The following is a 23,398-nucleotide window of genomic DNA, read 5'->3' as shown; positions in this document are numbered from 1 at the left end:
TCCGCAGCGAGTTGGCTAGCCGATTTAGCAAGTGAGCTAATTCTATAAGACAGGCCATGCATTAGTTATGGGGCTTTGGTACCCATCCATAAAACTTCTTCGGAAAGTCTTTCCGAAATGTTTGCGGGTGTGTGTGCAGGAAATCGGGCTGCCCTCTTTTAAAATCGGAGCCACATATTATTTAAAACTTGGCTGCAGTGAAGGCGAACTGATGAAAACAGGGACGCGCCAAGATTTATCGAGCACACCCGGGCTTGTCCCACGCGGTTTCTCTTCCTCAGAGGTTTTACGGTCTCGCAAACTAATCTGGGCTGTCGCCCGCACCCCCAACTCCCCCGTGCCTCGGCCCACGTGAAAAGCTTTTCAGTGCTTTGAAAAGAGGCTCGATTCTTCCCAGGCTGTGAATGAGGAGAGAGGGAGGTGCGAGGGCCGAGGAGGAGGAGGGAGCTGAAGAAGCGAGCGCGAACGACAGGCTGTGGCTGCTTCTCTCCTCGCCTACCGCCCAGAGAGCCGGGCAGACAAAGGGGACGAGGGCGGCAAGCTGAGACTGGAGCTCTGAGCTTCAAGGTCACTCGCGCCTGGATTAGGAGAGGAAGAGAGGCGCGCGGACGCTGAGAAGCCCCTTCCTCGCCACCTTCCCTCTGCCTTCACCCTCCCCCCACATCGCGACCCTCGGTTTCACCTGAGCAGCTGCCGAGCCTCGCACCCCCGCCTTCATTTCCCGCCCCTTTTCCCGCCCTTTGCCCATCCCCGTGCGGTGCGGCACGGCCGGCGGGCTGCGTGAGCTTTGCTTAGGCTCCGCCGAGAGTCCCTCAGGCGCGAAGGCGCCGAGTCCGCGGGGCAGGCGCTGATCTTGGACCCACCGCAAACGCCGCGTCGCTTTTCCTCGCGGTGCGGGCAGCCTTCGCCGCAGCAGCCAGAGAGCCCCCGGATTGATGGAAGCGCCGGAGGCTGCCGTCTTTTCGCCGCCGGGCTGCCGGCCCAGACACAACCGTTCGGGTGGCGCTCGTCGGCTCGCCTTGGCGGGATAATGCGCCGCCGCCGTGCCTGCTGGTCGCCCATCCGAGAGGCCTCCCGGTCGGCGCCATGTCCCCCCCCAGCCTCGGCGGCCGCGGCCAGCAGCAGCGAAAGAGGCAGCAGCACCTCAGTGCCTCAGGAGGAGGCGGAGGGAGTCCGAGAGGAGGTGAGGACGGAGCGGAGGTGCCTGCTCTCGTCGGGCGGCCCGGAGCAAAACACGTTGTTAACCATTTGCATGTTACGGTTTTGCATGGCACGCTCGTTGCATCGCGTTGTGCTTCCCTCCGCTCCGACAGAGGGGTTGCTTTGCAACCCCGCCGGTAACTGGGCCGGGTGTTTTGCGCACTCGCAGGCACGCAACCTACCGCTTGCACTGTTGCCCTCGGTGCCTCCCGGCCGCTCCTTCTGCAATGTACACACCTGCGACAGCAGCGGGACGTCTCGGTTTTCTCATGTAGACTCCAAAAGCGCCCGGGAGAAACAAGGTGTTTCTTCCCGCCTTTCTCTCAAATTTTATTATAAGTTGCCTTCACCGTTATGCCCCGGGGTCCTCTACTTATGGACCAAAGTATTCATTCCATCTACAAAGCGGTCTAATAACGATGACCGTAGAATCCTGCCCCTTTGTGTCTTTTAAGAATGGCATCACCCATTAAGTTATCTATTTGTGAGCTGAAAGGGAGGTTTCCATATCTACAACGCATCCCTAGAGGAAACCAGATATTTTCATGGGATTGATCTTGAACCAAGTAATAAGATTTAACGAGGCTGCATGAATTCATCGAAGAGAAAACGGGTGCCTGGTATGATTTGGGGTAAAACAGTGCAGTTCCAGCCTTACATATTCTGTCTAGAAATGAAATTCGTTAAAGGAGTAAACATCTAAAATCGGCTGTGAGGTAATGGTTTCTTCCTGAGGACAAATGAAGCATCCAAGGATAATGAGTTTCATGGCAACAAAACAAAGTAGAGGAGGCATACAGTGGAAAATGGCTTCACATATTTCATTGTAGTTTCACATTTACATATGGAATTAAGGCATTTTGCTGCTCCGTTAATTTGTCATAGATATTGGTGATTCGCTTCAGTTAATGTTGACTGCCGTGCCCAACTCTTAACAATCTTTCAGCAAGATGTGATACTTTTTCAGTAAGAGCTCAGTGTTAGTATAAATGCCAAATGGAAACTACAACATTCATTATAGGATGAATAAACCTTGAGGACAAGGCAAACCCAGGAAGAAGAATGAGTAGCTAGGAAGTAAAAAGGAGATGCTGTCTTGAATGGATCCATGCATTAGTTTTGGATAAAGGCTTTTCTGATTACATCTTCTGAGACAATTGGGTTGCATCCGGGACCTTTTACGTGCAAGGCATGTGCTCTGGCACTGAGCCTCTTTTTTTTTTTTTGCCATGAACTTTTCCTTTCCTTCAGAGCATCAGGATAAGGTTGTAACAAGATAGGCTGCAGATGGAAACAGCAGATGCAGCGGATGCTTTTTGGCAAACCTGACATAGAATCCGGCTGCAAGGGATCAGCCCCAAATGACATAAATTTCAACATTCCTTCATTTAGTGAAGTATAAGAAAGAAGCAGATACAGAAGCTATCTTTGGCATATGCTTTTCTCTGTAGCACAGTTAGTTGTGGCATCTCTTGTATGTCTACACACACTTAGGTACACCCACTTATACATGGGGCTAATTAGTGCTATGGAGTTTACTGATGACCTGTCACCTCATTTTGGGGGGGGGGGCAAAGAAAAGTGACATTCTCTCATTGACTTTCTACATTCGGAAACATGACTCTCTTGTAGTCTTAGTTATAATGCTGTAACTATTTTTCCCCTTATACATTTATGGATAAGTCTACTCCTGTGACACAAACAAAGTACAAAAGAAGGAAGGAAATGGAGATACGGTATGTAGAGTATGAACTCATTTAAATCCACTCCAGACTTCACTCTAAAAATGAAAATGAATAAAGAACTTTGAGGGATTATCTGGAAAGCATCTTCTCACGGCACAAGATAATTCTGTGAATGCAAGTTCGTTGTCCTTATATAAATTCAACTTTATGAGAATTTTGAACATACATCATCAAAGGATTTTTTTTCATCTAATCCCCAATCTGCGCTAATCAGATGTTTTGTAATACAATGTAGCTACCATGAGCTCTCAGCCCACATGAGTAGGAGCTAGAAAAAATTAGAATAGAAGTCCAGATTGTATAAGTTTGGCTAATAAAGATTGGTTCTTCATCCTTATTGGTTGAATAATCTCAGAGTTACAGTCCCAAAGCATCTCCTGCTGGAATGATGATTTATACCCATCTCCCCCTCACCAGTCCCTTTTCTTCTGTTCTTCTCTTGAATTTTTGAATTCTGATTTCAAAATCTAAAATCTTTCATTTATTAGTCACATGATTGTTAAATGAATCTGGCTTCCCCACTAACTTTGCTTGTCAGAAGGTTGCAAAAGGTGATCACATGACCCTTGGACACTGTAGCTATGATAAATATGGTTGCCAAGTGTCTTAATTTTGATTGTGTAACCATGGGGATGCTGCAGTGGTCGCAAATGTGAAAAATGGTCACAAGTCCCTTTTTTCAGTGCTTTTGTAACTTTGAACGGTCACTAGATGAATTGTTGTAAGTTAAGGATTACCTGTATGTGTTGCTGTTTCAGGCATAAGAGTCTAAGCTGTTTAATTCATCCCTCAGAACAAAGTTCAAGAGTTGAACAAAGTCAAATAACTACCCTACAAAATTTTGCTCCTAACTCCTAATTAGGACTGACCGTTGTAGTAATAGTTATTATTTATTCAGTAGCATCAATGAGTATCTTTTCAACATATCTTACATGGTAAGCTCTGTAAGGCATTGACAAATAAAATATCAAGAAAAAAAAGTTAAAAAGCAGAAATGATAAAAAATACAACTTCTAGCTTACAGTAGTGCATTGTGTGAAGCCAATCAGAATCTTAACAAGAATTAAACATTTTGAATTAGGATTAAAAGAATAAGCATATGAATACCATATAGGTGCCCTAGCATGCTATTTAAGGAAAAGGGGAAATTGGGAAAATGAATAAGTGGCAGAGCAAGGGATTACAAATTATCTGCACTGACAGAATTAGGGAATGATAGTTACAAACAGAGAGAAAAAGTGGAATAAAGTTCTGAGGGGTTTTCCAAGCAAGAATGAATGTGCTGAATTCTTGGAAAGATAGAAAACTAATTTAGAAAATTAGACCAAATAGCTTGTGATTTGAATAATGAGTGAAATGAATGAGTTTGGCATGTAAAGCATCAGACAGTGCACGGGGGGTGGGTGGGGTGTCACGTGCATGCGCAGGGGGCATGGGGGGACAGCGCGCATTGCCTTCTGGGTGCTGGCACATGCATGCAATTTTCGGCAAGGGAGCTGAAAAAGGTTAGCCACTACTGATATAGGGTGTTCTGTTGCGAGCAGAGGAGTGTAGTACTCTTCTCGTGAAATACTTCTTGACTCGCTCAATTGTATTAATGTCCAATATGCAGTATGGATTCCAGACAGATGAGCTGTATTCAGGCATTGGTCTGGCAAAAGTTTTGTATATGCTCTAGTTAGCAATTCGATATTTCTGGAGGAGAAGCTTCGTAAGATTAGATTTACAACTCTTAATGCCTTTTTGGCAATGCTGTTAAAGTGAGCTCAGGCGCTTAGGTCATTTGATATGAGAACTCCAAGGTCCTTGACAGAGTGAGGATTATCAACGAGGTCATATCTGCCTAGCTTGTATTTGGTGTACTGATTTTTTTTCCCAATGTGTAGGACAGAACATTTGTTGGTCTAGATTTGGAGTTGCAAATTGTTTGACCATTCAGACACATAATCAAGGTCGCTTTAAAGGACAGTAGCATTGTCGGTGGTGTTGAATAGTTTTACGTCATCCACAAAGAGGATCCAACTTCTTTTTGACTTATTCTACCAACACAAAATCCAACCACTCATGGATAGATTCCTAGTGGAATGTATTTCATGTTCTATAGGAATTCAATAACTGGTGAAGTTTTGGATTTAAACTTCTCCAGATTTGCATTTTATGGACAACATACACTAGGTTCACAATGCTCAGTTAATATGTTTCAGACTGGCATCATGGTTGGACTATGAGAAAATATTATAATGTTTTGTTTTTTCATGTTTTCCCTGTGGAAAACAGCATATAGTCTGATGACATGGATATAAATTTGGGTCATGCTGATATAAAAGAAAGGAATTTGTTTAGGAGAAAGAACTAGGCTTCGCAAAGGCACCAGTGTCAGTTCCTATAAAGAGGAGGAAAGAAAGGTATGTGTGCTTACTTAAATGTAAGATAGCACAAGAAGATATAGCTCAAGTGCTGATTGGCTCCCATTATACTGAGAACGGATTTCGGGACAGAAGATAACTCTCTTGATATGGAGGCATTACGATGAGGTCAGAGCTTTATTATTACCTTTATTGTCAGAGTACAACATGTGTACAATGAGATTGGCTGCATATAACTCAGCTGGTCGAGGGTGGAGTTAATGTGCAGACACAAAAACCCACTTAGCATTTGGGTAGATGAGTTCTAAGACTCCTGCAACTATTTTGGGTAAAACTATCCTCTTCCAGCCAACGATGTTGTGATTGTGGTTAGCCTAAGCAAGGCTTCTATGGGCAGGCCTTTTTTCCTCTCTCTCTTTTCACCTTATTCCCCCTCCCACACAAGTAAACCTCCCACCAACCCATCTATAGTGACTCTGAGCCAGACAGAGCCAGTGCTCCTTTTTTGTTGTTTGTGTCCGTGTGGTGTGTGCGCGTCTCCACCCAGATTTTTTTAAAGCCAGCCAATGCAAAGGAAACTGGAATATAACCAAAATATGGTTGTTCTTAACGTAACCAGGTCAACTTTATATTTAGCCTTGCTTTATCAAGTCAATCATTTATCCAGGTATAGCTCATTTATACCATGCACATAGACCTGTGAGTTCTTTAGGGCTGTCTTGTAGTTGGAGGAACATGGGGGTAGAAACCGTAATAATGTTGGAATTAAAACTATATTGAGTTCGACTGTAGGCAGAAAGCTAAGAATAATAAATAAGTTGAGAAGTTACTGTTACAGTCACTTGTATTGTTTCTGTACTGCAGAAAGAGAAAACTAATCTTCGTTTATAAGGGTTCTCCTTCTCATTAGACTTTACAGAAGAACCTGCTTAACTCAATGTAGATAGTAACTAGACTCTTGTGGAAAACAAACTTAAGGAGAAAAATAATTTCAGGAAACAGAAGTAGAAAAATAAACCTGGCAAGAGGCTCCTGTCACTTTGCCTGCCTAGGGAGATACGTACCTTGTATTGCCAATTGTTATAAATGACACTGGAACCTCCATGTTGTTGCTTAAGTCAGATAAATACTGCAAGAGGATTATTTGTGTATCTTAATCATATTATTTGCACACACCAGATCAAAACAAATAAGCTCAAGTTGCTAGTCCATTATATCCTTTACCTAGTGATTAACAAACTTCATAATGATAACACTGATTTTGCTTTTTTGTAAGTCTTTCCTTGGGCTATTAAGAAATTCAGCTATATTTTTTTCAAAATTCCTTCTAGGGCTCAGATGTTATAAAGGTAAAACCAAGAGCTGCAAATTGGAATGAAAAAATTGGAAATTTAGGAAACCACCTTATACCAAATCAATGTATTAGTCCACTTGGCTCTGTATTATACTATGCCTGGTTTGGAGTTGCCAAAGAATGAAGTTGGATTTTTGCATGCATTTTGTAATAAAGCTTATTGGTTTCCTTTAACAATGTTTTTAATTCTCTTGTAATATTTTTGCATGATTTTGTCCTGTTTAATAAACAGATTATCATTATACCCCTTTTCTTGGGTCTTTGAGTAAGATTTGACGCCTGATGGCTGCCTAGATAAAAAATTGTATTGGCAACATTTACAGATAAGAAAATGAGAATAACATCAAACCCTACTTAAGAAAAGCAGTTCCACATGCTGTATCTATAATGAATCCACCAATATTGTATTTCTCCTGGTGCATTTTTAATTTCTCCAGTGCAAATTATGCCATGAATAGAACTGACAGTCTTTGAGAGAAGCATATGTTACTATATCAACAGATGCTTAGAAACTCATCTCTTCTGCAGTTAGAAGCACTAATAACTTTGTAGTAAATTAACACTATTTGACACTATGGGTTATGCAATACAACTTCCTTAGCCTCTGATCAGTGGTGGGATTCAAAAAGTTTTACCACCAGTTCAGTGGGTGTGGCTTAGTGGGCGCGCTTTGCGCATGTGCACATACTTTGTGTAGGCGCAGAGGCGTTTGCACAGACGCAGAGGCGTTCCAACTCACCTCCTGCACTCTCCTGGTCACTTTAGCAGCTGCCGCATGGCATTCTGGATAAAGGTGAGTATGGGAGCCCAGGTGGGCAGGTAGGCCCAACAGCAGAGCAGTGGAGAGAACTGCTCATCGCCACTACCGGCTCAGTCAAACCGGGCCAAACCAGTAGAATACCACCACTGCTTCTGATATGAGACCAATTTTTACAAATTTTCTGAAAATATAACATTTTTCTAGAGCTGACTGGAGGAAAGGGGGCAAGCAATTGTTTCTTTCTGTTGGAAATCCTGTTATTTCTAGGCACTTTGTTCAATCATGTGGCAGGAGTCAAATGCCTTCTTGTAATCAATCCAAGCTCATATTCAAATTGACCTTTCTTCTCTTGCAGTTTTCCAAACTCATTTTGTCAATTGGAGCTAATCTTTTGCTCCTCTGCTATTTAGGTAGTTTTCTTTCTGTGCAGGTAAAAAAGAGCTTGTTTTCAATTAGATGCTGCTGGACTGCATCAGCTATTACACCAGTTAGCAATTTGAAAGTTGTTGGTAAGCAGTTAATTGGCCTGTAGGTCCCTGTTGCTGCCCCTTTTCTCTTTTAGTATCAGGTAGATTTTCCTAGATGTTAATCCTGCAGCATGTTGTTAAACTGCTTGGCAATGAATTGGTGCCAACCAGTCAGTTATTCCAACCTAAAACCATGCAATGCATGGTGCTTACCAATTTGTGATGTTTCTTGACCTTTTCCCACCATTTCTGCTATTATTACAAGTTCTTTCAGCTTATTATTTTTAATCTTATCCACCTATTTTAACCAAGCTGCATTCTAGAGCTGTGGTGGCACAGTGGTTAGAATGCAGTATTGCAGGCTGACTGCCAGGAGTTTGATCCTCAGTGGCTCAAGGTTGACCCATCCTTCCAAGGTCAGTAAAATGAGGACCCAGATTGTTGGGGGCAATATGCTGATTCTGTAAAATGCTTAGAGAGGATTGTAAAACACTATGAAGTGATATATAAGTCTAAGTGCTATTGGTAGTGCTATTCTTGTTACATCTCTGTGGGTTGTTCCATAGCTGAGCCCAGTCCACATCTGACAAAATTCTTGATGGATCAGTAGAAAAATTTCTGATTCAACTGAAATTGAAGATTCTGCCTATAGTGTGCAATTTGAGCTTTGTATCTCAAATGAACTGCTTGGCTATAGCTGTTATTTGCTGCTTTATTATATTCAGGGCTTCCTTGGTCAACCTTGTTTCTGGATATATCGTGATCAGATACTCTTTGTATTCTTGGTTTTCTTTGGAATTATGGGTGGTCACACAGTCAGTCAGATAGTTAGATTGGCATTTTTATCCACATAGCAAATCCTTCCCAAGGACCTATAAGAGGCATATGTTATTATTTGATGTTTATTATACACAACAATGAGAAATCACAGCTCCCAGTTCTTTACTGCCCAACTCCAGAGACTCTAATAGATACTTTTCTAGTTCTTAATCATATTTAGACAGAACTTTTTTTCTGTTTGACTTCTCTATTTGAGCCTAGAGTGAACAAACAGGATTATTTGAAAGAAATTGCTTACTACTATCTAGACTATTTCTAAGAAAGCTCCTTTTCATTACATCTTAAAAATGCAGAAACATTATATTGGAATGCCAACAAATACTGCAAATGAAATGTGTTTCTAACTTAACAAAATATTAGAAATTAAGTGTGTGAAAAAGGGTGAAAATCTGTTCCTCTATCGGCAGGAATAGCTCTCCAAAACAGTAGGGGACCTAACTAAATTTGATGAGAAAAGCCGGGAAAAGAAAGTTTGAGGTTGGAAATGGGTTAGTTCCAGCAAGAAAAGAAGAACATTCTAGAAAAAACATCTCAGTGCAAAGGTTGCTGGATAGTAGTTTGGGTTTGTAGGGTGGGTCTCAAAGTTGTGAGAGTTGGCTTTGACCTCCTTTACATGGTCATCTTCCTTAAGATGAAGCCATGGCAGTGGATATAGGCATAAATATACGCTGTGGAGGTTAGGGTAAAAACACATTTGCATCAAAGTAGCTTTTTGCAAAATAACTCAGATTGCATCTCCACCACTTTGAAAAATAGTTTTTACATATTCATTTGCAAGGTTGGTTCATATAACTCAGTACTGTCCATGTCAAAGCCCATACCTGGCTTTCAGTGGCATGCTAGGCAGTATATTTTTAAAAGCAGTTGGAGGAAGGAGGTAGAACAAGAATTGAAATGTGATATAATTTATTTATGTTGAAAACTAATTTTTAAATGCAGTTTAAATTAGGTATAGTTAATTAGTCTTCAGTCATATATCTAATGATGAATGTCTGTCATATTCAAAATTACAATTTGGTAAAATCTTGAGAATTGTAGCCATGGCTTTTGGTGCCATATGTAGACCTGTGGTATGAGGTTAAGAATCATTTGTTTGCCTTACTGGTAGTGGCTCTCTGAGATTTTAGATCTTTCCTAACCATATCTAAGAATGGCAGAGAATACCTGGGGATTTATGCATGCAAAGCACATGTTCTGCCACTAAGTCCTGTTCCTTGCTATTTACCTAGTGAAGCTGCTCTGGGAACATAGGTCTCTCTAGATAGACTTTATTATCTTAACTTGAGTTCTTCATTCCTTTGAGTTGTTTCTGTGCTTAGAGTATGAGAACTTGGAGACAGATAGATTTATTATTTGTTTATTGATGATTGATTTGTTTAATCATATTATCTGCTCTGGTCCTGAAAGTCTTTGAATGATGTACAACAGCAAATAGCAATAGCACTAAGACTTATTTACCACTCCATGGTGCTTTACAGCTGTCATGCCCCTGTCGGAATCTGATTCCGAGGGGGAGGTTGAGAAGCTGACAGGAAGTGGGAGTGTGGCTCCGTTGGCTGTGGAAGAAACTGGGGAAGGGCACAGTCCAGCTGGGCAGAGCAGGGGAGAGGTAGAGCAAGGCAGAGGGAATTTGGAGGAAGACCCAGGCCCATCCCCCCTTCATCCTAGGGCACACAGGGAGGAATGGAGAAGGGAGCAATGTGAGTTGAGTGGCTTACGGGGGAGGAAAGGGCCCTGATCCCCTTCATTAGCTGTAGCTGGGAACACAGTGTTTAAAAAGGAAAGCTACGCACAGCAACTTGTTGGAAGCAAATCGTGAATTATCTGCTATTGTCGAGGCTTATCTGGATTCCTGGCTCTTCCCAACTGTATGTGTTTTGCTGGCCTTTCAAATCTGGAATTCCTTCTCCTCCCCTGTCAAGTTAATTACTGCAGCGTGGTTTGTGTGGATTTTTATTTGCAATTTGTATGTACTTTTTTTCCAGACTGAATTTCCTCCACTTAAAGACTGTTCTTGGGAGAGTTTTTTCTCCAGCCAAAGGTAACCTGGACACTGGGGGCAAAGTTGGAGGTATTAAAGAGACTCTTCTTACTTATGTGACTGTGTTGCCTTTGTGCCATGCCCCGGGTTATCACAAAAGCACTCTCCTCAGTGATTTACAGTGTCAGCATGCTGACCCCAACAATCTGGGTCCTCATTTTACCGACCTTGGAAGGTTGGAAGGCTGAGTCAACCTTGAGCTGGTCAGGATCGAACTCCTAGTAGTAGGCAGAGTTAGCTTGCAATACTGCATTCTAACCACTGTGCAAACAAAAAACTACCACCAAGGAATCTATATCATAATTAAAATATCATCAGAAAACAAAAACAAATGCAAAATAGGCTCCCTGGAATAGAACTGCTTTAAGTTATTTCTGAAGCATAAGTAAAGTGGGTTTGCATATATAGGTAGTCCTCAACTTATAACTACAGTTGAGCCCAAAATTTTCATTGCCAAGTGAGACAGTTATTAAGTGAATTTTGCCGCATTTTATAACCTTTCTTATACAGTTGTTAAGTGAATCACTGCAGTTTTTAAATTAGCAGCACAGTTGTTAAGTGGCTTCCACATTTGACTTTGCTTGTCAAAAGATCATAAAAGGTGATTATATGACGCTGGGACATGGCAACTATCATAAATATGAGCCAATTGCCAAGCATCCAAATTTTGATCACGTGACCATGGGGATGCTGCCATGTGTGAAAGCAAGAGACCAAGCCTTGATTGATCTACTTAATTTATGCATTCACTGGAGACTTTAATGTCTTCATGATTGTACTAATTATGTCCAGGTTAGATTGTCAGATTATTGCTCAGAGCTGTTGATGGAATCTGCAAAAGTTAAAGTAGGTGCTGAGATGAAACAAGCTCTATATTAAATGAATCAAATAATTGGGTAATGAGCGTGATTCTTAATACTTACCTGCACATCCCTAGGACAAAATAGAGATCCTGTCATAAAGTAGAGAAATACTGTTAGATAAAGTTCAGATAAATGAAAAGTACTTTCCACAGATGCGGTTTTATTTCCTAATTATCAGAACAGTATTAAACTTGTTTCTCAGAACATAAGTTCAGGATAAAGTAGCTTCCAATTTTACTTTCAAGAGCTGCATAGATAATCCTCAATTTATGACTGGTCAGTTGGAGACTGTTCAAAGTTATGGCAGACCTCCCTAGGGCTACTTACAATTCAGATTCAGAGTCATGACAGCCAACTCTGCAATGGTCACATGGTTTCACTTTGGATGCTTGGTAACCAGCTCACATTTATGGCCATTTGCAGCATCTCACAGTCATATGACTGCAGTTTATGATGGTTTTTTTTTTTTTTTGTTGTTGGAAACTGGTGCTTATTTCCAGCTTCCAATAAAAAACTCACATTGTGGACAATGGATTTGTTTAACCACCGCTGCAAAAAAGGTTGTAAAATTGGGCACACTCATTTGGTTACCTGCTTAACGACTGGCATGACATGACCGTATATATCAAGTGGTGTTTCTGTTGCTTTGGAATTGCTCCCAAGTCACCTTTTATTATTGGTGCTAACTTTGCTTTATTTTGCTACAGTTCTATTTCTATTTGCAGCTGTTTGTATTATGTCATCTTCTCCACTTCTTCTCTTCTGCTGTCTCCAGGTACTGCCACATCCACTATCCAGATTTTTTTTTTATCTCTCTGGTTGACAATTCTTAAGTCTGTTATGTGGCAGGTGCCTGTCTATTTCAATACTAAAGTCCCAGAGCACTTTAGCTTCTTCATTTTCTATTGCTTTCTCATAAAATAGTTTTGCTTGCTATTATTGTTAAGTCTTTGGAAAATACTGGTCATGATTGCCATTTATCTCACTGCAACCTAGAAGTTTGCTTATATGTAAAGAACATCACTTCTGTACATACAAATTTTGTCCTCTAGATATTGAGATTTATAAGTGAGCTGATTCTACAGGTTCTTGTTAACTTGAGTTGGTTGTTGCTTCAAAGAAAACTACAAATATAAATGCAAGAATGTGATTAACAAATAAAAAAAAAAAAAAAAAAAATTTTTTTTTTTTTTTTTTTGTTGATAATTATTTTTTTGTGTTTTTAAGTGTTTTTTATTTTTTAATTTGCGTCCCCCTTTTTTTCAAGAATCCAAAATTAAAGAGTAGGTAATTGTCTCAGAAATGCAGGAAAAGAGAATGAAGGACAGAAAAACCTAATGAAGTTATCCCGTTATGTTGACAGAAGTCTTCATAGCTGTTTTAGAACCTCATTATAATGAAATAAAAGACAGGGGAAAGCCTTTCTAGGTATTTAAAAAAGGATAGAGGTGCTGCTGAGAGTAGCCTCAGCTAGACATCAATGCTGAGCAAAGATCTGTTCAGCCATTCAGATAAGTATTGTATTGCCTTCCCCATCTGTTTCATTCTTCTTCAATATATTTTCTGATATGACACAAGTCTCCATCAACCATGGAGATATATGCTTGCTTCCTAAAAAAGATGATGTTGCTTAGAAACATAATTAACTCAGCCCAAGATGCCATTATTTTAAGAATTAATGATAGCCCTGGCAATTTGGCTGGTTAAAATGCGCTAGATACCTTCCACATTAGAAGAAATGGAGCTGGTAGAAAGCTGGGAGTATTTTTGTTCAGCCAAGGCTCTTCCCATGGTTTTCATCTTTCCATTGGATGCTTTGATGTGTTTTTGGGTTGCAGTCCTGCATCTGGGGTCAGCTGATATATAAAAACGATGTATATATATATATGAGGTCTAAAAAAATAATAGATATTAGGCTATTCGATATTGCCAACAAGGTGATGCAGTTGCTCAGCTCTGAATAATCTACTGGGGTCAAGTAAAAACAAAGCTACGTGATATTTTAAAGTCTTTTTTTATTTTTATGTATGTACAAGACTTCTGTTTTTTTTCCAAGGTAACATTTAGTTGATAATTCTTCAAATTTATTTGCATGTATTATAATGTATTTATATTGATAAAAATAGTTACTAGTCCAAGATAAGCCTGTAAGTTTCATCATTGAGTGATGATTGGACCCCCAGTTTCCCTAATCCAAATCTAGCAATATAATAGCTTGGTTAGTACATGATACATTTGAATACATTAAACCCGTCTGACAAAGCAATCCATAGTCCCCAATCCTCCAAGCACAGATGTGTTTTTAGATGGTTACTGAAACTTTGTAGCACTTGAATGTCCTTACAGATTCATAATTTGGGCCTAGGTGAAGTATTGCTTGACCAGCAGGATAACACTTCTCTAATATATTTTGAACTACAGAGACTCAAACCTGAGTGCTTTGGGTACTTCTGGAAAACAGCAACCTTCTCTTAGTTCACTTTCATAAATATCTCAATTACTTTCAGCTAGGGCAGGGGTCTTCAAACTCGACAGCTTTAAGACTTGTAGACTTCAACTCCCAGAATTCTTCCTCCAGTCATGTTAGCTCAGGAATTCTGGGAGTTAAATTCCACAAGTCTAAATTGCCAAGTTTGAAGACCCTTGAGCTACAGAAAGACAAGAATTGTCTAAAATGAAGAAACTCCAGTTATTGCATAGGCCCTGAACTAGCAATCTTCTGTCTTGCATACAATCTGAAAACCCGTGTTCTCATTTGTCTTACAAGGTTCCTATCATCCTCAGTTTGAACCAAGAGATAGAAATTTATATCACAAGCTTCAATGCATTTTCCTCATTCCACCAAATAATGGCCTTACGCTTTCAGAATTATTTTAATTCTTTTTCCTATAAACACTTGAGGCTGATTTAGCAGCACTGCTTGGTTTGTAAGATCACAGTTCAAAAGGTCTTGTGACACTTCATGCATTTGATGGGAAGTGATGGCTGTAAAAGCAAATATATAAATTATGTTTTGAGCCTTTTCACTTAAGAATTGAAGGCAAATAGCTTGTGGAGGAATCTTGTTAAAAATCTTGTTAACAACTATACCAGGATGCTGCATCTTGCTGACTGGTAATGTGGCAGAATTATAAAGCAATGTTCCCATGTCTATAATTGCACTCAGAAAATGTGAGAAATACAAAAATAGAATTAGCACCATCCAAGCCAAAGAAAAACTGGCTTGTAATTTTTATTTCCATTTTAGTCATATGTAATGCTGTTAGCAACACACATACACTACTTGTATGACTGTTATGATGCTTACTTTTAAGCATTTTCCTAATAGTTGTACATTCATATTGCATATTAATCCTAGATAAATATGGCCAGTGAAATATGGAGGAGTCATTATAAATCAAGAAGATCATAAGTTTAAATGAAAGATTTTAGGGTATGAATCTGTATGAGAATCTGTAGGCATTAGAAAGGCCGTAAACTTATGTTTTTCATACAATGTTTGCCATCCCCATATTAGAAATAAGACAGTGGAGTAGATGGAAAATGTTTTCTAGAAATGTCTTTGTAGTGGACAATTGAGCCTCTAGCGTGGGAGGACTAAGGGTTTCAGACATCCTCTCTCACACCCAGCTTCCACTTCCTGCTGTGGCCAACTCACCATGGGACAGAAATTACACTAATGTAGAAGAAATAGTGGAATAGAATCATTAAAGAAAGAATGGACAAAGTAAAATGTGGATGACAAAAGTTAAAATATTTTTAAATAATTTTAAATAATTAAATTGAATTGTTGAATTGTCTCACAGTGAGTTGGCCATGTCATGTTGTCCTGCGGTGAGTTGACCATGGTGAGTTGGCCATAGCCAGTTGACTGTGATAAGTTGGCCATGGTACATTGACCATAGTGAGTTGGTTGTGATGTGTTGACCATGGGGAGTTGGGTGTGAGGAGTTCACCATGGAGAGTTGTCCCATTCTGCCATCCTCTCACTTGGCGTCCACCCCTGATCCTAGTGTGTGTGACAGATGGGGTTCTCATAACCTGTGCTGCCATATTTATAATTAGGAGTTACAAACACACAAAAATGCAAAAATGAGATAACAATATGCAACATAAAAGCATGTAACTACAGAATTCAGCTTTTCTGCCTCCTTGAGGTAGCTTAAGTTCCAAAGTAGTAAACCAAATCAAATTATTTTTAAAAAACTGAATGTAAACATTTTTTTAAACTTTAAATAATAAAAAGCTTTCAATATTTGAAAGAGATTATTTAAATAAATGACCATGTGAAATAGCAACTGGAAAGAAATTTAAGAATAAGAATTTCTAAAGAAAATAAAAGTTCTGGGTAGACCAAAAGGTGGTGCTGTTTTGATCTATAAAGAGATGACATAGAGCATTCCAAATTAATTTTAGTGATCGCAAGGAGATTGTAAAAATAATTATATCTTCTTGCACTTGCTTGAGCTATGATTCAAGGTCAGTATAAACCCCGATTTTTCTAGCTTGTACAAAAATAAAAGTAGACTTAATACCATGCAAGAAAACAATTAACTTATTACTGTTTTTTCTGTCTAGATAGATTCACCTGTTTCTATAGCAGTTGAATCCTTGTGAAGTGGAGAGCTTCTGTTTTCTTTTATCTAGACTTGTAAACTGGAAAAACGGGGATATCCCATCTATGCTCAGCCTGAGGGTAAAATCTGCTCAGGTCTCCCATTTGTTTTAAAGGGACTCACCTCTGTTTTTTGTCTGGGACTATGTTCACAAATGTTATTTTGTTTATTATAAATCACTTATTGTTTTACATTGCTGTCACATACTAAATCCTAGAGGGATAGGGTAGGATTATTACCTTTAACAAAGAAGAGTTATTTGCAATAAAATGTTTGTTTGTTGAAAACATGTGTTTATGAGACTATGGACAAAGACTGCAAATTCTTTTTTCTTGCATTTACCATCCACATTCCTATAAATGAGACATGGAAATAGAAATATTTTCTAAACCTGTCTTGCTTTTTTGTTTTTTGTTTTTTTGTTTCTGACTGTATAGCCATAAATTCACTCATCTCTGAACCTACTGCTTAGGTGCAAAAAAGAATTAGAAATTCAGTTTATAACCAGGAAGCCCAAATAATTGCAAAAAAAGAAAAAGAAAATCATGTTTTTCCATAAATGCAATAGTAAACAACACTTTATGAGTGGCCAAGCTTTTCTGGCCATATGTACAGTAACTATTTATATTATATAAGGAGATAACTAGGTTGTAAATTTATAAGTTTTTAAAGTTTTATCTACTATCGTAAGGCTAAACAAGCCGAGTGTAGTTACATAAACTATTACATTGCACAAAAGCCAATTTCAGTACTTGGTGCTTTATCCCCAGATTTTTATAGCACCATCAGAACTTCAAAAAGAGGTTTATAAGCTGTATGCAGCTCCATCAATCAGAATTAGTCCTGCATTAGACTAAGAGAGAGAAAATGAGGTGTCAGAGGTGGCCCTACTCCTGTAAAGAATACAATCCTCAGTGGGACATAATTGTACAAATTCTTTTCTATTTACCAAAGGAAATTAAGAAGGATTGAAATCTGCCATCTTTTCCTTAGAAGTAGTTGAGGCTTTACTGTTTCTTTATTTCTTTATATTTCCCTGGGATACATCAACCTAGAAAGGCAGAAGGCTTTAATTAGGCTTGCTCCATAAACTTATCTGATAAATACCAATAGTTGAGATTACTCTTGAACCTTTTCAATGTGAAGGCAAAAAATAGTTGGACAAGAGAAAGCTCCATTGTTTCACAGTTACAACAAAAAATGACTGCAAATTGTCAGAGCATATTCATATTTTAGACATAAAATGGTAGGAAAAAATGTCTGTAAAGGCAGAAGTGGGACTAGGAAAGAGGGAGAATGGGGCAATCCTTTCTTTGTTGTGAGATGCAATATATTTACAAAACAAATCACAAAACTTCTCCATTTAGACTGAAAGAGGGTGATGGAAGACCTGGAAGTTCAGATCAACATGCCCCAATTATTCATTTCTTCAGAGCTTGGGAAAGGAATGTTACAATCTTCTACTGTAGTAATTTGAGGATGCTATAGTAATTTGAATGTGAGTTCTGGGAAACAATTATGCATAAAATAAATTCAGTGCTCCTGTTCCTCATGCTTACAAGCTGAGAGGATTTATGCTGAGCACCACTATTCATGACTCTGAGAATGGCCATATGTGACTCATTCTGTAGTTAATGCTAATGCTAATTAGGACAGTTATGCAGTTGTCTCGGTTTCCCTTTCTTTCACTATATAGTAATTTTTTTTCCTGTTTTCTCTCTGCTCTCTCTTCCCCCTCAAATCGACAATATCCATGATGTCTCCTGATCATGCAAAGCAGCAACGGCCAGTGAAGCAGTCGCTCAGCAAGTCGCTCTGTAGAGAGTCACACTGGAAGTGCCTGGTGCTCTCCTTCTTAATGTATGGCTGCATGGGAGTGATGACTTGGTGCCACGTAACAAAGGTGACCCGGTTGACATTTGATAGTGCTTATAAGGGAAAGTCCATGATGTACCATGATAGCCCTTGCTCTAATGGCTATATCTATATTCCTTTGGCCTTCTTGGTGATGCTTTATGTGGTCTACCTGGTGGAGTGTTGGCACTGCTACACTCGCAATGAGCTCCAGTACAAGGTGGATGTGGACAGTGTGCATGAACGTGTCCAAAGGATGCAGCAGGCCACCCCATGCATCTGGTGGAAGGCCATCAGCTATCATTATGTCAGAAGGACACGTCAGGTCACCCGCTATCGCAATGGGGACGCTTATACTACCACCCAGGTCTACCATGAGAGAGTCAACACCCACGTGGCAGAAGCAGAATTTGATTACTCTAACTGTGGGGCGAAGGACATTTCAAAGGACCTAATTGACTTGGAGAGTTTCCCAGCTACTCGGTTTCGCTTCACCAAGTGCTTTAGCTTTGCCAATGTAGAATCTGAGAACTCCTATCTGACTCAGAGGGCCCGTTTCTTCACAGAGAACGAGGGACTAGATGACTATATGGAGGCAAGGGAAGGCATGCATCTAAAGAATGTGGACTTTAAAGAGTACATGGTGGCTTTCTCAGACCCAGACAATTTACCTTGGTATATTTCTCACTATGTTTTCTGGGTGGCTGCTCTCTTGACTTTGTCTTGGCCCTTGAGAGTCTTGAATGAGTATCGCACTTCTTATGTCCACTACCATGTAGAAAAACTCTTTGGATTCGACTATGTGGCAGTAACACCAGCTGAAGAGCGTCCTTTCTGCCGACGGATGCCTCGAGTCAACACAGTGGATAGCACAGAACTAGAGTGGCATATCCGCTCCAACCAGCAATTGGTGCCTAGCTACTCAGAGGCTGTCCTTATGGATTTGGTAGGCTTGTCTGGTTGCACTACTTACTCCTCCTGCCATTATGGCAGTTATAGGCAAAACTGTGAACAATGCCATAGGACTATAAGTAGCTCTTCCATCTTCTCCCGTAGTGCTCTCAGCATCTGCAATGGCAGCCCCAGAATCCCCTTTAGCAGCAGTCGCTTTTCTCTGGGCCGCCTCTATGGCTCACGGCGCAGCTGCCTTTGGCAAAGTCGGAGTGGGAGCTTAAATGAGCAAAGCTGTCCAACTGAGCAGACTCGCCTGTCCAGCCAAGTCACCATGGAGGAGGAAGAACCTCCTCCTTACCAAGATGCTCTCTATTTCCCCGTCCTTATTGTACATCGAAATGAGGGCTGTCTCAACCATGATCACCGCCACCTCCATCGGAATGGATCCTGTGTGGAGACCTCACTCTAAAAGTGGGAAAGCCACTTAAGGGAAGTGCCCTGACTCACAGATAGGCAGGAGCCTGTTTAGCAGAGAAGTATTGGTATCAACCTATCTTTGTGAGTCTGAAAGTATTTCTCCCTCACATCTTCCCTGGTGCAACTCCATAGCTTTTGACTCCATGTAATAAACTTGATATGGAGCAATCAACACCATCATCAGATCAATGACACAGAATGGCAGACTGACAACTACAAGCAAAAATAAATAAAAGGTCGGTGGGGAGGAGATAACTAGGGCTTTTTCTTTCCTGTTCCACCTTCAACTGCCCAGGTCGCCATGACAGTATCTCGTTGGATCAGTCCCTGACTCACTTTTTTAGAGTTGTATTTCATCAGAAGAATCCATGACAGTGTAGCTTTTCCTCTCAAGCAAGACAAGTAATTGCACTGATTCTCCAGGCAAAGGAACCTGAAAGAAAAGCTACACGCCAGTCCTTCTTTTTTTTTTCTAGACCATGCCTCGACTGTTACATTATCCTCAGCTCTGGAGACCGTGCGTTCTTAAGAATTTCTGATGTTTCACATGTCAGAATCAGCAACTTGTGGGTAAAGTTTAAAATGTTCACTCTTTTTGGTAATAGAAAGAAAAGAAAATTACCTAGGAAAACCCAGACTTTGATATAATGCAGTGTTGAATTCAAATCCAAGAGAAGCCCCAATATTTAAAGTAAGGCACTGAAACTACCATGTATATTTTAAGCATGTGAAGAAATTGTGGAGATGACTGGGAGTCCTAAGAGATCCTAAATGAGAGGAAATTAGTTGTCATGAAGTTTCTCAGGTAAGAAATTTGATGATGAGGAAGGATCTAAGAGATTCAGCCAGAGTTTTTTTTTTTTTAATGATAAAGAAAATCATTAGTGTGACACTGATGGATATTTGTGTAAATTTTACTGCAAATCAAATCAATTTTATGTTTCCTGATGTTCTTTGGAATATGAAGGGAGGTGATTCATACATGAATGATATTCCAACAGGGGCCCAGTAGGTCTCTGCTCCTTTGTGAAGACTACATAGTCATTGGCCTATTATAGAACCTCCTCACTTCATCCGTTCCCAAGCAAATACCTTGATGGAGTGTCAAACATATATACCCCCAGACTATTGAATATATGTGTTTGACTTGTGCCATTAGGATAGAGCATCGTATATAGGATTTCTCCTTTCATCCAATCTAATAATTTTTCAGAGCTAGGAGTTTGTGGTACAAATGTCTATTCTGACATCCCTGTTTTTGTTTTGATCTTGCGAACTGCAACTGCTCACATTGCAGTTTGGACACCACAAAATATGACCTTAAGATTTGAGTAGTGCAATTTTTCTCAACTTTGATGTTCTCCATATATGGGGACCCTAAGAACCAGAGTTCTCAATAATGATTATGATACCTAGGAAACTTGGGAAGTCAAAATCCACAATATCACCATCTTTCTTCGGTTTTATTGTGTGTGATTTATTCTTTTTTTGGGGGGGGGGACTTACGGAAGAAAGATAGATAGCATGGCTGTGGTCTTAGTCATAACAGCTCTGTATTTTACTAAATTCAATAATAAACAGACATCACTTTCTCAGAACAGATCAGCTTTTCCCATTGGTGACATTAAGCTACAAATCCCAGAACTTCCAATGGCCATGTTGGCTGGAATCCTGGTTTAGGATTCTAAACCACTATTGCTGTGGCTTAGAATACTCATCTAAAATCCAAAACAATGATTAGTATACTTTCTCTAAGAATCAAAGTTTCAGGAACCATAATTCATAGTAGAGTAATATTTTTCCCATATTAAATTAAATATTAAAATGTGGGAAAATAATAAATAAACATTCAGGTTACTCATAACTATTTTCCAATCTGGATATTAAGTAACAAGGTTGAGAGCAGGAGGAAAAAGAAAGCTGGACATTATAATTAGGATGCTTATGCTAATTTTTTCAAGGATGTTATCTATCTACACATACTAAGTTTGAGGGTTTTATTATGAGAGCCAGTATTACATATCACAGTTTGTATAAGAAATAGATTTTGTGTCTTAAATAACAGAATTCAGCTTTACGTCTAGCTCAGTCTATCCTGGGCTAGATGTAAATACTAGCACATTGCTATTATTTCAAATTATTTATGAATTATTACTCTTTTGAGAACAGATTTGATGGCCTGATTTGCTCAGTTTGACAGTTTGTTTTCTTCATTTCTAAGCTGGGTTCTTTCAGCTGCATTTTAATCTCATTATTTCTCCTTCATTGATTAAAGTGAAGAACAATTAACTCAGCTCTTCCTTTGACTTCTCTATTTGACAGAACCATCTTGTCTTAATTTTCTAGTAAAGTTTTCCCTTCTCCCTTCCCAAAACTTTGTACTTCTATCACTATTTGATAACCGCTGGGCTATGCTGTACTGTTACAAGATTATTGTAGACAAAACAGCATATACATTAGAGCACACTTGGACATTTTTTGTATAAAGTACTTTGGATCATACACAAGTATGAGTGCAGCATTTTATGCTATTCATTAAAGCATCCCAACTTTTTTTAGACTTCAACATGGTTCTCCCCACAATGTTGCAGCTGTTTTAAAGAATCTCTTAAAGCATCACCATCCTTTTTTTGTAGTTCATGTGGAAGCCTGAAAAAAAGGGCTAATGTATAGCAGAGAGGTGTTGTACCCATGTTTGAAACACTTCTTCCAAAAGGTGAGAGCAGATGTATCACCACTGTTGGATAATTTGCACTGGTTTTCCTCCCACTATTTATACATAACTCGCAATAATTCAATTTATTTTCCCTGTCAAATATAACAGCTTTGTTATTATAAGTCTTGGTCTATCATACAATTGATCTAACATTTTCTGCAAATTATCTGGGCTCTCAGGAAGCCACAAGGCATCTTCTGCATATAAATTATATATAAAGTATAAGTACAGTTGCATCTCCAACAAACACACTGGCTATTAGAACTAGTTTTCTGTATACTTTTATTCATGAATATATTTAACAACCAAACAGACTTCACACATTCTTATTCTATTCCTAATTCCTAATACTGAACCACTGAACTTGCCAGGTATAGATAGTCCTCAAGTTATAACAATTTTCTTAGTGACCAATTCAAAGTTACAATGGCACTGAAAAAAGTAACTTAGGATCATTTTCATACTTATGACTGTTGCAGCATCCCCATAGTCACATGTTCAAAATTCAGATGCCTGGCAACTGACTCACATTTATGCTGATTGCCATGTCTCAGGGTTATGCAATCCCCTTTTGCAACCTTCTGACAAGCGAAGACAATGGGGAAGCCAGCTTCACTCAACAGCTATTTTACTAAATTAACAACTGCAGTGATTCACTTAACAACTATGGCAAGAAAAGTTGTAAAACAGGGCAAAACTAACTTAGCAAATGTCTCTTTTAGCAACATAAATTTTGGGCTCCATTGTGATCATAAGTTGAGGACTACCTGTATTCCATTTCTTCCTATGCATGTTTTGTTTCCATTATAGCTGCTGATTTTGTATTCAGCAACCAATATATTCAGTGTCATAGTCATGTAGCTTTTCTCTGTGACTTGCTGAAGGGTAAAAATGTTTGTGCATTCATTTCCCAGCATAAGGCTGCATTTCATTTATTAATTTTAGGATATTGTCACTTCTTGTATCCTTATTATTATTTTATAAAAGAAGATCTGAGGTAAATTTAATCACCAATATTTTTATAGTTTTTACATTCACTCTTGTTACTTTTCCTTTTGTGAAGGAAAACAATAATGGCATTCTTACTACAATCTTTGTTACATTCTTCACAGAGTTGCTCAGCCTCTCTGTAGGCAAACCATGTCCATGTTTAAACCTCTGTAGGCAAACCATGTCCATGTTTCATTTACAGGCAAACCATGTCC

General features: G+C 39.4%; 1 protein-coding gene across 1 annotated transcript; it reads left to right on the top strand.

Moving 5' to 3' along the window:
• Positions 1 to 573: 573 nt before the first annotated feature.
• Positions 574 to 20,473, top strand: TMEM151B (transmembrane protein 151B). The gene is made up of 2 exons (XM_087965826.1): positions 574 to 1,183; positions 18,033 to 20,473. The coding sequence occupies exons 1-2, from the start codon at positions 1,031 to 1,033 to the stop codon at positions 19,467 to 19,469; spliced, it is 1,590 nt and encodes a 529-aa protein (XP_087821952.1). The 5' UTR covers positions 574 to 1,030; the 3' UTR covers positions 19,470 to 20,473.
• Positions 20,474 to 23,398: the final 2,925 nt, after the last annotated feature.

The sequence above is a fragment of the Notechis scutatus genome, chromosome 1, assembly GCF_049901735.1.
Source record: "Notechis scutatus isolate UNSWTSFEM ecotype Mainland chromosome 1, rNotScu1.2, whole genome shotgun sequence".
In the NCBI taxonomy this organism is placed as follows: domain Eukaryota; kingdom Metazoa; phylum Chordata; class Lepidosauria; order Squamata; family Elapidae; genus Notechis; species Notechis scutatus.
The sequence above is the reverse complement of the archived record's forward strand: the minus strand, read 5'-3'. Positions and strand labels throughout refer to the sequence as shown.

What these genes read in the sequence shown, in the direction of transcription:
- TMEM151B (XM_087965826.1), top strand. Translation starts at nt 1,031, where the DNA reads ATGCGCCGCCGCCGTGCCTGCTGGTCGCCCATCCGAGAGGCCTCCCGG. An exon ending in CGGAGGGAGTCCGAGAGGAG is followed by an intron (nt 1,184 to 18,032) that starts GTGAGGACGGAG and finishes CATGCAAAGCAG; the next exon opens with CAACGGCCAGTGAAGCAGTC.